At 31.7% G+C, this 14,958-nt stretch overlaps 1 protein-coding gene across 5 annotated transcripts; it reads left to right on the top strand.

The window, feature by feature from the left end:
- Positions 1–1,602: 1,602 nt before the first annotated feature.
- LOC130747791 (uncharacterized) lies at positions 1,603–9,566 on the top strand. 5 transcript variants are annotated; one of them, XM_057600827.1, is made up of 9 exons: positions 1,605–2,413; positions 2,594–2,759; positions 3,438–3,790; positions 4,058–4,129; positions 6,894–6,997; positions 7,082–7,157; positions 8,437–8,513; positions 8,613–9,068; positions 9,157–9,566. In XM_057600827.1, exons 2-8 carry the CDS (start codon positions 2,731–2,733, stop codon positions 9,006–9,008), a joined length of 1,107 nt encoding a protein of 368 aa, XP_057456810.1. In that variant the 5' UTR covers positions 1,605–2,413; positions 2,594–2,730; the 3' UTR covers positions 9,009–9,068; positions 9,157–9,566. The 5 variants fall into 5 exon arrangements, with proteins under 5 accessions (XP_057456809.1, XP_057456811.1, XP_057456808.1 ...); XM_057600826.1 differs by having other exon boundaries at positions 1,603–2,413; positions 8,437–9,068; positions 9,178–9,566; XM_057600825.1 differs by having other exon boundaries at positions 1,604–1,878; positions 8,437–9,068.
- The last annotated feature ends 5,392 nt before the right edge of the window (positions 9,567–14,958 follow it).

The raw sequence follows: 14,958 nt of genomic DNA, 5'->3' as shown, positions 1-14,958 counted from the left end.
GTGAATGTTGTTATTTAATGTAAGTAGTTGAATATTTGTTAACAATACCATTTTTTCAGTTTTTAATTATTTTTTAATACATTATTACAAAAGTATGAAAGTTTTATGGTTTAATGTATTTGATGTAAAACTCAAGTCTCATTTACATATAAATAGTTTTTTAATTTTAAAAATATTTTATCTAAATTATTTGTTAAAAAAAATTCTTATTGAAATTAATTTTTAATATTTGTGAAATACAAAACTCTAGTAAATTTTAAGTTTATGAGTGTTGTTATTTAATATAAGTAGTTGAATAGTTTTTGACAATATAAATTTTTTCAATTTTAATTTTATTATTGTTTAATAATTTATTACAACTTTTTTTGGATGCTTTTAATACATTGCAACACTTGAGTTTTGCTTATGTATTTAATGCTAAAACTCAAGTGTGTTTTACATATATATATATATAGATATAGATTCTATTTTCAACAAAAAAAAAACACACTTTCAAGTGTGGTACACATTGGGGGATGATAATGATAAGTGTGAGTGATATTAATATCAATGTCCATTATCTTTTAATACATATAACAATAATAACACATACTTTAAAATTTTACGCAAAAAAAAAATGAAAATCCCCGTGCGTCGCACAGGTAAAAAATACTAGTAAAACAAAGAAAAAAATAACATATATGAAAGATTACTATTAACATTAATAAATGAATTTACAACAATAATAATCAAAGAATTAAGTTATACAATCTAAATATAAAAATAAAAAATAACATACATCGAAAATAAGAGAAAGAGATGAAACCCAAAAGAACAAAGACGAATCCATCCAATGCAAACTTTCCCACCCTGATATCCACTTTAACAAAAGAAACTATTAAGACCCTTCTCTTTGACAAAACAGATAAATGAACATGAACTTAAGAAACCAAGTAATTCCTGCATGATTCTAGTGCATTGTGACAAGGCAACAGTACAATTTGCTCTACTGTGCATGAAAATCCATTTCTTCATGCAGCTATGCCAAGCCACGAGCTACATTTTGAGCAATCCTTAACCTAGTCGTCCAAGGGAGATGAGGGGAACCAGGCCAAAAGATGGTATTCCAAAAGTCGTTGAATCCCCCTTTCATCATCTTCTGCGCAACCCACTAACCTCACTAGATTTGGATGCTTGCTTACGGTGATGGATCCAAAATTTTTATGTAGTAGAGATAATATACACATATAAATTTGTCATAAAAAAAATTAACATATAATATTAGAAGTGATGACATTTGTTTACCAAATGAGACACACGTGAAGATATTTTTACCAAATGAGCCACAAAAAACCACATACTTTTACTACTCAAGCGAAGACATTTAGCAATGTGGGGGCACAAATGATGACATTAAGCAATTTTTATCAAATGAATCATAAAAAACCACATACTTTTACTACTCAAATTTTTTTCTATGTATCTACATACACTTAATGGGCTGTTAGAAAAGCACTATTCATAAGAGAACTTTCAATCTTGGCCATTCAATTCAGTTTCTGATCTAATGGTTGATTTTCATTCCTCACCTAACCACAGTACCACACCTTCCATCATTCACGTTTCCCCTCATTCATAACCATACGCTACCAGCCTACCACCAACTCCACTCCCATCATTCGTCAGAGGTGAAAGGAGGAAGAAGCAAAGGCAAGCTTGCATCAACAACCATGAATCCTTCTCCACCACTGCAGTAAACCCCAGAGGTCAGAACAAAGCTCCTCCACCGTCCTCACTTTCGGTCGCTCCGCCGCCGTATCTCCGGTCACCGCTCGCCGTGCAATCTCTGCCCAGCCACCAATCGCTTCGCCCCATAGCTCCGACATGCCTCTATTGTTGGTTGTTCATCTCCCCTTTCTTTAATCGCTCCTTCTCTCTCACTCTGTTTCGTAATCTCCCATTCCCTCTCTGTTTCTGAATCACTCCTCTCTCTCATTCTCGATTTTTCGAATCTGGGTAAGGAAAAGGGTAGAGGCGGCGGTTGTGATAAGGGTTTGGGGCTGAGGTATTGATTTGGGGTTAAGAAAGGGTGAAGGGTTCCATGGTTGAGGGAGAAGGAGGTGTGGCGGTTGTGTGTTTTGGGTGGGAAGGAGAAGGTTGAGTAAGTGGTGGTGGCACTATTCAGAAGAGATTTTTTTTGTCTGTGTTCCAATTATTTTTTTTCCAATTTTTTGAGCCTAGCTATAGGTCATCTTTTGTTTTTTTGGTTTATCACTTGTCCTTTCGGAAGAAGAGAGGATGATGGAAGATGATGGAAGAGAATAGCAAAAGTGTGAGAAGAGATGATGATGGAAGGGGAAGTACAATTTTTGTCACCCACCCTAGATATGTCAGACAGACAGTGTTCCTTTTCTTTCTCACTTCTAACACCTAGGTAACTTGCCTTGTATTCTACTTGACTATACTATGTGTATGCATCATGTTTGATTGTACTTGTCTTTCAAGAGTAACATTTATGTTATTGATTATTTTTCTGTAAATCTTGAATGAGATTATTCTTTAACATTTACTTATAGTTAAGTAAATCGTTGACCTTGACCCTATCCTTTTGCAGTTACATTCACACTCCTATTACTTCAGGACGAAAACAAGTTCCCAAGTTGATGCAGGCTTGAGTCTTCTGTTGCACTGGGTAGAGTGTTTTCTGCAAAGCTTACTTGTTCTCTCACTGAATGCAGAAGTAGTTTGATCATGAATGCAAAGGGGCATAAATTTGTGAGGTTCGGTTCCTCAATCCTGGTGTTGCTTTGCTACACATATTGATAATTTTTTCTTTTTGTACTCTTTGGACAGAAACTTAGAACCTCATGTCACGTGTTGCCTCTATCTGTAATTTAATACATTGCTTCTGCTTCAGTTATTTACTTCCTCCATTCAGAAAAGGCTCATCTTATTGACATGTGTTGAAAAATTAACAAAGTTGTCTTAAAAGCTGCAATGACCTATGAAAGATTCAATAAAAATTAATCAATATATTCTAAAAATAAATTAAAAGACCAAATCTTATCTTTTAAAATAATATCAATCAATAATTTTAGAATATATAAAATTAAAACATATATCAATTGGAAATTATATCTTCTAAAATAATATCAATTAATTAGGTTAGAATATATAAAATGAAAACATATATCAGTTGAAAATTATATCCTCTAACAAATTGACACGTGGAATAATTTTTATGAGAATTAATCTGGTGCTGACACGTCACTAAGAATTAATCTGGTGCTGACACGTCACTATGGAAGTTCTTCTTTTCTAAAACGGGAAATCAATCATTTGCAATGGTGTTAATAGATATCCAATTAGTTATGATGTTTATAATTGTTGAAAAAACTAATTGATGCTAACGTATATACCTGACATACTTAACTAAGTTTATATCTCTCACAATCCAGGTTTGGGGACTGGAAATCAGAGTCATCTTTTAGTATAGAGCAGGAAGGTTCTGTAAACAATGGATATCACAAGAGAAAAGGCATACCGAGTGTAAGTGCTATTTTGAAGAGTATTGGAAGAAGACTCGAGAGTGGAACAGAGAAAGTGAAAAGCTTGAGAAGACATTCTGCTGCTGTCCATCCTTTAAGTGATGGAAAGACAAAAAAGCCGACTTCTGGGTGCAATATTCTTGATCCTCAAGGGTCAATGCTTCAGAAATGGAATAAAATATTTGTAATCACATGTGTGATGGCAGTTTCTGTGGATCCGCTGTTCTTTTACATTCCAGTGATTGTTGGTAAAAACAAGAGTGGTAATGGTGGAAGCTGCTTATCTCTTTGCTCTTATCTGACATGTTAAGTTATGCATGAACAGTTGTGAAGGGATAATCCCATTGAGCATAAAAGTCCTTAAAAGATTTTTTTAGTAAGAACAGGATGATCAGGACTTCAGAAGCTAAATATTACATTCTCATTTAATAGCAGAAAACCCAGAGAATATTACAAATAAAAATAAATAAGCTAAATAGAGCTTCCAGTTCCTCTATACTTCTCATTCCAAATATATATTTGATCTGCAGGTATGAAGACATTCTTCTATCCCTGTGGAACATTTTCAAAGATTGCTACTATTGCAAAAAACAGACCCATATGTAAGTTAGTTATAATGTATTCTGTTAGCATTAAAGTGACGAGTCTATATATAGTGTTTCTTGCAAACAAAGGCAGAATTTATGTAAATCAAGTTGATATTGATATTAACATCATACTATCCCTTAGATTTGGTAGCCAATACTTATTCAATTGACAGAAATTGAAATTTTGCTTAATTGCTATTAAATGATAAACTTATGAATCAGTGGTGCATTAAATGCTTTAGTTTTCTGTTTCATTCTAACTGGCCTAATTTTCTATTAGTATAGTGCTTTCGTGCTTTTCCTACTGTTTGGTTATTTGGAATGGCTCGTGGTGGGCTTGTGAAATTCAGATTGGGGTATAGGCACTTTGGAATGACATTTAGTGGTGTTGGAGCTTGTTTGTATTTGAAGTTGCAAGTATATGTAATTCTCTGGTCTGTGTGTACTGTTTTCCTGGTTTTTCTGGTTTGGCTTCTTTTTTCTGGTTTCTTTTTTGAGTTTAATTTTGATGCACCGACGGTGTAAAGTTTTTTTACACCGTCAACCAATCAGATTTCAAGGATGTGACATGTCAATTAAAGAAATTAAATGAAAAGAGAGATTTTCTCACATCCTTGAAATCTGATTGGTTGACGGTGTAAAAAAAACTTTACACCGTCGGTGCATCAAACTTTTTCTCTTCTTTTTTCTCTTATTTCTCCTCTCTTTTTCTATTAAGGGTTGGAGTACCCCTTGTACTCCCTTTTAATGCAATGTTTGGCTTATCAAAAAAAAATTACCAAATTTATTGCTTTGCATTTAATGAGCCTACCCAATATTAGTACTATCTTTGTGCTTTGAAAGATAGTCAAATATTATTACTAAATTAATCAATCTTTTTAGATGACCTTACCTACATTGTCCAAAAAAATTTACTTAGTTGTGTGGTAAATTTTCTTCATTTCATGATGACAACTCCTATTGTCAAGATTGCCTATCTGTGAAGAGAAATCCGTTGCTTTTTTTTTTTTTTTCTAAGCATGCATTAACTTACATTTTAGATGAAGATTTCTAAATATAAACACACTATAGCTAGGTGAAACAAGATTGGTTTGAACCAAAGTTCCTCTCACTCTAATCTATTCTTGAAGATCTCCCAGCCTTGACATTGTGTATGTTTCTCTTCTATTTGGTCTTATAGCATGTTTTTTCCTTCAACTTCCAGATCAATTCTTTATTTATGCAAAAATATTATAGATTATTATATTTTGTCAAGTATCAACAAAAATATTATAGTTTAGTTTTTTTGATGAAAACAAGTGTTATTTATTTCTCGCTGGTGTTAAATCAGTATATTTTGTTAGTAGTTACACATTGATTTGGTTGGAACTATCTCAAAAGATCAAAGTTTGAATATTTTGGATCTCTACACGGCATGGCCTCTCCTTTTAGAGGTTTGATCTATTATTTATTTGTGTTATTTAAGTATTACTTAGTCCCATTCCTTTCTTTATATGTTCCTATATCTGCAATTAAGTTTTTAACCTGTGATTTTTTAGTAACTTCATTTTGCTCACTGTTAATTTATTTCATACTAATCTTTTAATTCCTTTTTTTTGTGCTGATCGTATCTAAGAATGATCGATTTTTTTTCTTTCTATATTTACCTATTTAACATCTTAGACTCCAATTTTCTATAGTAGTTGTTTAAACATATTTCTTAATTGCACTAATTGTGTGCTCTCCCCTGTTTATTTTGACTAATTTGTAGATATTACCAATGAAATTCATTACTCAAGTTGTGTACAAGGGAATAATAGTAGTAGTATAATTTTTTTCTGAATATTTCTTTTTCAATTTTTAATTGATTATTTGTTAACTAAATTTGGTTAATTTTAAAATTTTATGAGTTGTTGATATTTTGCATACTATGAACAGGTTCAAATGAGAGCAGGGGCAAAAGGATATGTATTGTACTATTGTTTCTTAATCACATTCAGTAGTTCCACATATGGGTTGGGGATGGGGATGGGTTGGGGTGGGGAGGTCCAGGGTTCAATCTTTAGAGGGTGTAATTTATCTTTCCGATGTACCAAAGAAAAGACTTATAATTTCAACCTTTGTACATTTCTAACAAAAACTATAACATTGTCATTGTATTGAAGTTATATTGAAAAAAAAAATGTAAAACACATTTGTATACATATTAAAGTTCATAATCGGTTTATTGTCATCTATTTGTCGGCTAAGCCACATTTGTTACGTTATTCATATGTGAGTTAATTTATTCAATTTAATAAACTAAATAAATAAATATGATTAATCGTAGAATTGCTCGTCCGTGCTCTTCATTATCTTCATGACTAATATAGAATATATAATTTACACATTACATAACTCAAGACAAACAGTTATGACTGTCATGATATTGAGAACTTTACTCTTAGGATCAGTTCCCAAGTACTGCAAATCAGGGTTGTTAATGACGGATAGCGTAGTGTAGCGGCAAGCCCAAAAAACGCTATTTCAAGCGCTATTGCTGCGCTATAGCGGAAAATAGTGCAAATAGCGGTGAATAGTGGAGTAGCGGTGAACCCCCAGGCCGCTACGTTATAGGCTATTGCGCCGCTATAGCGCGCTATTAACAAGCCTGCTGCAAATATGGAACTGTAATGACGTATCAAATTCATTTAATGCTGAAAACTTATTTTCATATTTTGTTGTGTTCTCTTGCTGGTTTTAATGGCTAGATCATTGAATCCCCTTCGTTCCATATGCATTGGGATCGATCCTAAAAAAGATACTTGGAGAGTGAAGGTTCGGGTTCTTCGTGTTTGGGATATGTTTCCAGTTGGTGAACCGTCAAAACCTTACGCTATCCATGTTGTGCTTATTGATGTAGAGGTTGTATAACATTGCTGTCATTTGTTTGAAGTTAGTCATGTTATAGTTTCTACATGTATATGACGCTTAATTTCTGTTTTACAGGGTGTGAAAATTGAGGGCATCATTAAGAAAGCCTTTTTGCCCAATTGTTTGCGTTCTGGCGTCGCCATTCTGATAGGTACGCCAAGGAACAACCTTTTTTTGTTGGTTTTATGTTATTAATCAATTTATTGCTTACATTGAAGTAATATTCTTCCTTAACCCTAATTTGTATGCTGCATGTTCAAAGTAAAATTTCATGTGTATTTGATGTTGAGGTGTTGATTCGCTGTAGATTTTGCATGTTAAAATTGGCATAGGCTTTATGCTTCTGAACCAAAGTCAGGATCATATATGTTTCAAATTCAGTCTTTGATGTGTAGCATTTTGAAATTGTGGTTAGATTGTTAGTTTATCTGTATAATTAATTTTCCATTTGATTTCGTGAATTGCTTGATTTTTGACAGTTTCGTATGATGGAAGTGTTTAAACTGAATTAGTTACTAATTCGAACTATTTTTGACAGTTGGACTGCCCTACCCATTCAAAGATTGTGTGGTATATTGTGATGTGTGGAAGTGTCTTTAGTTCATGAAAAACTCTTTTTTGATAGGCAGAATGGCACAGAAGCTAGAGCAAAGAGGGATGGAAATTTTATGATATGTGATAATGAATAGCTTAATTAGATTATGTTCTCTATTACAGAGTTAGGAGATGGAGTTACTTTTTGTATCAGTTTTAAGATCTTATTTTGTAGCTTTGTTACGAACCTGTTGGTCACATTACACAGAATACAAAAATGAAACCACTCAAAATGGTTGAGGCCAATGTATAAAAGATTATTTATTTGGTTGTTTTTGTAAACACTGGTGGTAGATGGAATTTATAGATCTGACATGTTTCTTAATTGCTATCTTAAAGGAATACTATCATGTGTGCGTGTGTATAGAGTAAGAAGAGATAAAATTTACCTCTATTACCTCTTCTCATTCACCTACACATTCACATGATGTACTCTTTCTATTCATTAGTTTCTAACTTAACAGATATTTAATGGAGCTATTGGTCTAATTAATCACAAGCAATCTTTTGTAGTTTAGTTATTATTGAAGAAATTTGAATATTTGGACATGTTGCTGTGTCCATTAACCAAAGTGAATAATTTGTTGTTCTACCTATTAGTGATTTAGTTGTAGCTTCATTAATTGTACTCACCTAATACTTGATATGGAAATTTTCTCATATAATGTTAGGACTTAGGACTTGATATCGTATTTGGGCTGTGATTCTTCAATATTTCCCACTTGATCTATTTGAGTTTTGAAATTGGATTTATCTCTTATGTTATAGTTAATATTTGACCCTTATTCCATTTTTCTATTTTACATTTAGAGGTTGTCATCGGTTTTTTTGTGTAGTTACTATGCATCAGTACACCTTAAGAAGTTCTAAGTCTAAGCAACAGATTTTTGCCAGAGTATTTCATCAGGAGGAGGTAACTATGAAATTTGTTTTTTATGTTTGGAGTGAGATGAAAATATTGGACACTGATCATATTTTTTTCTTTTTATGTTTATTTTTGTGGAATATTCAGGTGTATATTGTTGTACCAAGACAATTCTTGAATGATTTTGAAGAAAGTCTCTCTAAATATGTTGAATTAGTGGATCCTGTAGGGAATAAATTATGTGTTAGCTTTTATTTTGATCGTGATGAACCAAGATTTGGTGCTAATATTTCAGAGTTACGAACTGTGCACCAAATACAGGGAAGTGTGATAATTTGTTTTATTTATCTTGGTGATAGTAGATTTGACATCCAAATTAGTGATCTGAACTTGTTTGAGATTGAGTATAGGAAAAGAACTGCTCATGTTGCAGCTAATGTTGCAAGTTCAAGTCATCTGAATTTTCATGAAGTAGATGGTTCGGTTATAAATTTAATTAGTGATGATGATTCTGAGAATGAAGTTGAAGATATTGTGAATTAGGAGATGTTAATTTGGTCAGTTGATCTCACTGCTGATCTCATTATTCCCCGTCATCATCTGGTTCGTTTTCTTTTTTTGGAATTTTGTGATTTAATTTTTAGTATTACTATTTTTTCTTTACTTATGCAGTGAAATTAAAATTTTACAGATTATTCCTGATTATATTCAGGAAAAGGTTTTCAACGACATGAGTCCAGAAATCAATGTACTTCTTCCAGATGGTTCTTGGACTAGATGAGAAATCGTATGGTACTCACTTAGTGAGGGGATAAGTGAATCTGGGAGTATGAGTGCCATTTTTGGGCGGTGGTATGAGTTCTATAAGGAAACATTTTTCAGACTTGGAAATTCCGTTGCAAGACATAAGATGCAGCTATGGAAAATGGTTCTTCTCAATTTTTACAGAGTTGCTGTTTTGACGGAGTAATTTAACATCAAAAGTTACATCTTTTTGTTCTTTTTTTGTACTACATAATATAACATGATGTGGTTGTAAACATCACTTGAACGGTGCTACTTTATTTGTTCACTGTGAATGGTTGTTTATTTTGTCTATAACTATATCATTTTTTTTTTTACCTTAGGTTTGATTCTCTCTATTTTCATGGGTAATTTAAGACACTATATTTTTGTCATCTATCCATGAAGAGCTAAATACTATTCCTTGATTAACATAGTCAACAAGGACTTTTATTGTATTTTCTGCTATTGAATCTATATACATTTTTTAAATTAAAACGAGTTTGTTTTATATTTCAGATTAATAATTATATAATCATTTTAAATAATTAAATATATATATATATATATGTGTAAAGCACACTTGTGTTTTTGCATGCAATTAATGTATTAAATACATTAAAAAATAAAAAATTTAATAAATTAAAAACTGAAAAAAATTGTATTATAAAAACCTATTCAACTACTTATATTAAATAACAACATTCATAGACTTAAAATTGACTTGAGTTTTGCATTTAACAAATTTAAAAAATCAAAATAAAAAATAAAATAATATTTATTAATAAATCATTTAGATAAAATACTTTTAAAATAAAAAAATTTCTATCAATATATATCTATCTATATTGTACTTGGGGCTCTTATTTCCCAAAGTAATTATATATATATATATATATATTTGGTTTTACCAAAAAAAAAATATCTATCTATATATATATATATATATTAGTAAAGCTCACTTGAGCTAAGTATTAAGTACAAATACACATGAGAACCTACATACATTAGTAAAAAAACTGGTGTTTTAATGAGATAGCTTAGTGAGTGAATGAACGGGTGATTTTAGTTTTAAACTTAATAAATATCAAATGTATAAGCAAAAGAGTAACATCCATGCCAAAAGTGTAACATACCACAAAGTTATATCTGCAAATGGTTTTAGCACAGTACCTTAAATTAAAATCAAATTTAATGTTAGTTTTAAACTAATATCAATTTAGTCCAAGAAAAAAAACTATTAACAATAAAGCATACTTCCGCCAAAATTAATCTTGATATGCAATGGTCTTAGTTTGCTGTCCAATTTTCTGCAGGAATATTATATGTCTATTTTTCTTAAACTCACAAACTCATAGAATTCCTTAACATAGTAACTCCGAAGAAAAACTAACAAATTAAAAATAGTGGCATGATGGCAATACGAGTGTCAAAAACTGAATAAAATTGTTAATGTTAGGAGGCTATTAAACTATCTGCATTAAATAAATAAAAAATGAAATGTATTATATTGAACCATGCATCTATTATATCTCTATATAAACAAACCAGTGAAATCACTCACAAACTCAAATTATTCATATTTCTTAGACTTCAGCTGCTGGTGAGAAAAAAATGGCAATTGTCTCTAACTACTTCAACAAGTATGTCATTTTTTAATTATTTTATTTAATTTCAAAATTGCTTTTTTAAATTACTCATTCTTATTTCTTTATTGCAGGAGAAAGATCATCAACAACAACAAGAAACACACATTACTTAGTGATATATCCCTGTTGCAGATGATTGGAAAATAAAATTGTGAGTTTCACATATATGGTAATTTACTAAACAATTCTTCTCATTCAATTGAAATCATACAAATATATCATCATTTCTATATTTATATGACACAAATCAGTAACAAAGTGTGAGCCACATAAATTTATATACTTTCACTCCTCAATATTGTCATATTATGGAAAACAAATATCAACTTAATCATTCAAAGGGAACAAATGACGTCCATTCTGCAGTTAGATAGAATCTATTTTTATGTTCGTGAAAGTGATTTTAAAAGAACTTCTATGCCACCATCAATGGTAAACAACCACATCAATCTTGATAAAAAAAAAATTAGCACAACTGATAACATCCCTGCAATGACTAAATCAATTTTAGAAAAAAAATAGTAGACTACCACGTTCATTTCAATACTAATCTAATTAAGTAATTAAATTTCTTTTATATCAAAAAAAAACTACTCTCATTTCAATCTTAATAGAAGTCTACCTATTTTTTCTTCCGATGAAGCAAAAAAAAAAAAAAAATCTACCTGTTTGATCCTTTTTTCCCTTATTAGAGAAAGAAAGTGCGAGAATATCATAACTCAATTATATCTAATTATACATATATTCTAAATCTTCTTCTAAATAATAGCTTTCTTACCTTTCTACAAATTTAAATATTACAATTAAAAAATACAAATTAACAACGAACCCGTGCAACGCACGGGTTTAATTTCTAGTGTTTATGTATTATCTAATATACACTAAAGTTAAAAAATAATTAAATATCACCTATCTTTTCATAGCTGCAAACATTATTAATATTAATTACCATAGGTATGTAAATAAATCTATTTATTTTATAAATTATTGAATTAAAAATTATAACTCATAGAATCGCTCGTCCGTGCTCGCACGGCAACGGGCTATAATCCTAGTTTTTCTATATTCAAGTGATGACACTTGCCCTCATAGTACTCTACTTACATCCGTCACTGCTTGATCACCCCAACAAGTTCACTTCATTAGCCCACTCTTTATGCCCTGAAAACTAGATATGCAGTACAAAGAGAAACAACACATCGATCTCCTTAAACAATTTACCAAGCGGAAAAAAAGGAACATTAGTTTCCTAGCACACTAACCATGAAAAAATATGGGCCTCTCCGCGGACCACGACCCTTTGCCCCAATGACATTGCCTATGAATCATGCTCAACAGTCTCCACCTTAGCGAATATCAAATCCCTATGAAGATTCATTGCATAATGTCATATCCTGGTAACTAGCGTGTGTAGTTCCTACATAACACTAAGAAACATGTAACAAGTTGTATTCACTGAACTGTGAACTTTCTGAAGTAATGTCTCTCTGAATGTCAACAACTCCCTTGTCTTGTGGAACCTCACATCAGTATGCTTGGTTTTAGCATGATACACCTGATTGTTTGCCAAATAGATAGTACTCTGACTATCACAATGAAACTGAACTCCACCTTACTCAACACCCAACTCTTTCATTAACCCTGTGAGCTACAATGCTTTTTTGGCAGTTTCAGCTATTGTCATATATTCTGCTCAGTTGTAGACATAACTACTATGTATTGAACTGAGGACTTCCAACATATAGGTCCCCTGCAAGAGTAAATACATATCATGTTGTAGACCTCCTATCATCCAGACCACTTTTATAGTTTATGAGGTCAAAGTTTGTTCAACAACAACAGTTACAAATATAACAATTATGTGTTATTTACTCGGGTGGGAGGGTAGCTCACTTGGTTGAGCTAATGATAAAAATAAGTGTTGGAGATGAAGGTTCAGGGTTCAAACTCTGATGAGGAGCTTTTGTAGTAATTACTAACAATTAACCACTAATATTTTGCCTATAAAAAATGTGTTATTTACCCAATTGCTTAATCTTTTTTATAATTGGTTATTGATAACAATCAATGTAATATAAGGATATTCTTTGTAATATTTAATGACTTCCTTAATTTGTTTTTCAATTACTTTTATGTCAAGTGGTGAACTTGATTGATTGTTATCTTACATGTTTTGTTTATTATAAGTGTTTCATATATGCAAATCTCTCAATTTAAAAAAAAAAAAATGCAATCTCTCTCTATGTCATCGGATGTATACGTTCTGTATTACTATTTAGACGCTTCTCTTTAGTTTTCCTCTTTTAAGCAAAAAAAAAAAAAAAAAAAAACTAACTTCATGTCGGATTTTTATTTTTGTCGGCATTTTTTATAGCACCAGAATACTTCTCAGGTTGTTCAATTTGTTTTTACAATTTGCACGATCTTTCATAGTTCGACATATCTACACAAGAAAATAACTTTATTTGAGGTATTTCTTTCCAATTTTTCCTTCATTATTTTATTTTATTCAATTTCTTCATTCGTTTATATTCCTCTGACTAGGCAGCACACGAGCATTAATAGGGATGACAGTTAGGGGTGGAAATAGGTCAGGCGGCTCGTCAGGGGCCTATGGCTTGGCTTGTTAGAGGCTCGACTCGGCTCGTTTATTAAAAATGTCAGGCTAAGCTTTTTTAAAAGCTTGATTAACTAAAAAGGTCATACCCAAACTATTAAAAAAGCCTATTTGCCCTAATAGGCCGGCCTATTTATATATTATTTTTATTAATAATATAAAAAAATATAATATAATAATATATTATTTGATTTTTTTAAACTTATGTATACTTTAGTATAAAAAAAAAACCCTAAGTTCCTACCCTAACCTATATTAGAAAGGTTCCAGACATATTCAACATAGCACATCATCAACCGCACAGGACGCAGGCTGCAGCCAACCACCACTGCCGGTCTGCCGTTGCCAAGTCCACCTCTCCTCCAAACCGCAAGTCACCACCTTTTACAGGTCTATTTTTATTTAAAAAGAAAGTGCAATGATATATAAAAGACTTATTAGACCGCCAATCTAATGACATTCTATTGATATAATTGTCTGTTAAATAGGCTTGTAGGCCAGGCCAGGCCTTATAAAAGGCCAGGCCGAACCGTAAAATTTGGCATATTGATAGACCACAGGTCAGACTTGGGCCATGAAAAGAGAATGCAGGTCAGGCCTAGGCCACACAACGCTCGGCTCGGCCCGGCCTATTTCCACCCCTAATGACAGTGGGTCGGGTGTGTCCCAGACTTAAACTCTCATATTAAATCTAAACATGTTGGATTTCGCGTTTATCCAAACCCGTTATAGCCTCAAATTCAAGTCTTAACCTAACACGATGTATATATTTTTTTGCAAAAGAAAATGCAACTTGTAATTTTGTTGTAAAAAAATTCTTTTATATATTTTTTGCCAAAAAATATGATACCATAATGTTCAAATATTGTCAAACTTATTAACAAATTAAGTTGTTAAATTGATATGTAAGACTAATTTTACAATTTCATATATTTTGTTCACGTTCGGGTGCGAGTTTCATCGACATCAAACCCAAACTCAATCATTCGGGTTTCCCTTAAAATCGGGTTCATGCGGGCCCCATGGGTTCGGGTTCCGTTGTCATCCCTAAGCATTAATAATAGTAATTGATATTTCAAAAGCTACTAATTTGAAGTTTTTTTTTCAGTCTCCGAATAATAGCTCAAGTGGTAAGAGTTAGAGACATAAATGTTGGGTGAGATGAAAGGTGAAGGATCCCGGATAAAAGTTGCTAACATTTGCCTATCAATTTTTATTTCCTATCAAATTCTGCTTTTTTCCAAAACCTTGATAATCTTGTAAACAGTTCCACATTAACTTTTGCACTCAAGTAGTATAGTTTTGCCGTAAAATTACGGTTTTGTGGTACTTTTTTTATTTACCAATTTGATATAAATCGCCACAATTAGTGGCGATTCTATTTTAATTTTTTTAATAGAATTGACGTTTTAGTTATTTTTTTTCGTTTTTTTTATTAAATTGC

This window comes from Lotus japonicus, chromosome 3 (assembly GCF_012489685.1).
Source record: "Lotus japonicus ecotype B-129 chromosome 3, LjGifu_v1.2".
In the NCBI taxonomy this organism is placed as follows: Eukaryota; Viridiplantae; Streptophyta; class Magnoliopsida; order Fabales; family Fabaceae; genus Lotus; species Lotus japonicus.
The sequence above is the reverse complement of the archived record's forward strand: the minus strand, read 5'-3'. Positions and strand labels throughout refer to the sequence as shown.